Genomic DNA, 1,111 nt, shown 5'->3' with positions numbered 1-1,111 from the left:
GTACAGACATGAGAGTGGTATCAATCTTGTCACAAGGGCACAATCATTAAGACATTTCAGCCAAGGGAAGAACCATTTTTGTGCTCACCTGTACAGGGTGGGGCCACGATGGGCGGTCAGGTGCCTCTTCAGCTGGGCCAGTGTGGGGAAGTCCAGACCACACTCCACACATACGTTTTCCTGGCCTTTTTCATGCTTCAGCTCGTGGGCACGAAGCTCACTGGGGTAAGCAAAACCTCGACCGCACACACCGCAGCTGGAGGGGCAGAAAAAGTGTGTATGAGATGGAAACTTTGGATAAAACTCGGCAATAAAGAGCATAAAAACAACCTGCCACAATCATTCACCTGTATGGTTTCACGTCACTGTGTTGCATCATGTGCCTCTTCAGGTGGCTGGTCTGGGTGAAGGCCTTGTGGCACACCTGGCACTTGTGGGGCCTCATGCCCTGATGGGTGAGCAGGTGTGTGTGCAGGTGGCTCAGCTGCTTGAAAAGCTTCCCACACAGGTGGCATCCGTGTGGCTTGATGCCATTGTGGCCCAGGATGTGCGTGACCAGGTTGTACTTGGATGTGTAGGACTTGTCACACATACGACACTTCCATCGTTTCTGGTCACCTCCAACATCAACATAATAGCTGTCATCTACATGGATGTTGAGCCCGAGCTTCTCAGCGCTGGCCGTCCCACTTCGAGGAGCTCCGTCACGGGTACGATGACTGGTTCGGAGGTCCTCTCTGGGGTAGAAAGCACCAGGGGAAAGGTGCATAACAGGCCCGGGCATGAAGAAGGGGTATGGGAGGAGGCTGTGGTGGAGAGGTGGGAAGTACGGAGGGTGAAGTAGTAGAGGAGAGGGAGGCCAAACAGGGGAAGGACTGAGAGGCTCCTGTTTCACCTGCACAGGTAGATTCATACCCGACGATCTGTGATGAAGCTGCAGTTTGTTGAGCTCGATCATACCAGGGAGGGGTTTCGGAGACAGGGAAGGAATGGGGCGCGGTGGTGGGAGGGAGAAAGGGATGTGGGAGAGGTCCACTGTCTTCTTACTGCTGCTTTCTTCTGCCTCCTCCGCTCCTCTGTCAGGAGATTCGCCTCCTTGGGCGTCCATTTT

General features: G+C 54.2%; 1 protein-coding gene across 1 annotated transcript; it reads right to left on the bottom strand.

Moving 5' to 3' along the window:
* Positions 1 to 84: 84 nt before the first annotated feature.
* LOC111671720 (uncharacterized) lies at positions 85 to 1,108 on the bottom strand (the record flags this gene model as incomplete). The annotated part of the gene is made up of 2 exons (XM_023428888.1): positions 85 to 256; positions 348 to 1,108. Coding segments are annotated over 2 exons (933 nt in total), but the record flags the coding sequence as incomplete, so codon positions are not given.
* Between the last annotated feature and the right edge of the window lie 3 nt (positions 1,109 to 1,111).

The sequence above is a fragment of the Seriola lalandi genome, unplaced genomic scaffold, assembly GCF_002814215.2.
Source record: "Seriola lalandi dorsalis isolate HSWRI2012SDOR001 ecotype SW California unplaced genomic scaffold, Sedor1 jcf7180002007365, whole genome shotgun sequence".
NCBI classification, from domain to species: Eukaryota; Metazoa; Chordata; class Actinopteri; order Carangiformes; family Carangidae; genus Seriola; species Seriola lalandi.
The sequence above is the reverse complement of the archived record's forward strand: the minus strand, read 5'-3'. Positions and strand labels throughout refer to the sequence as shown.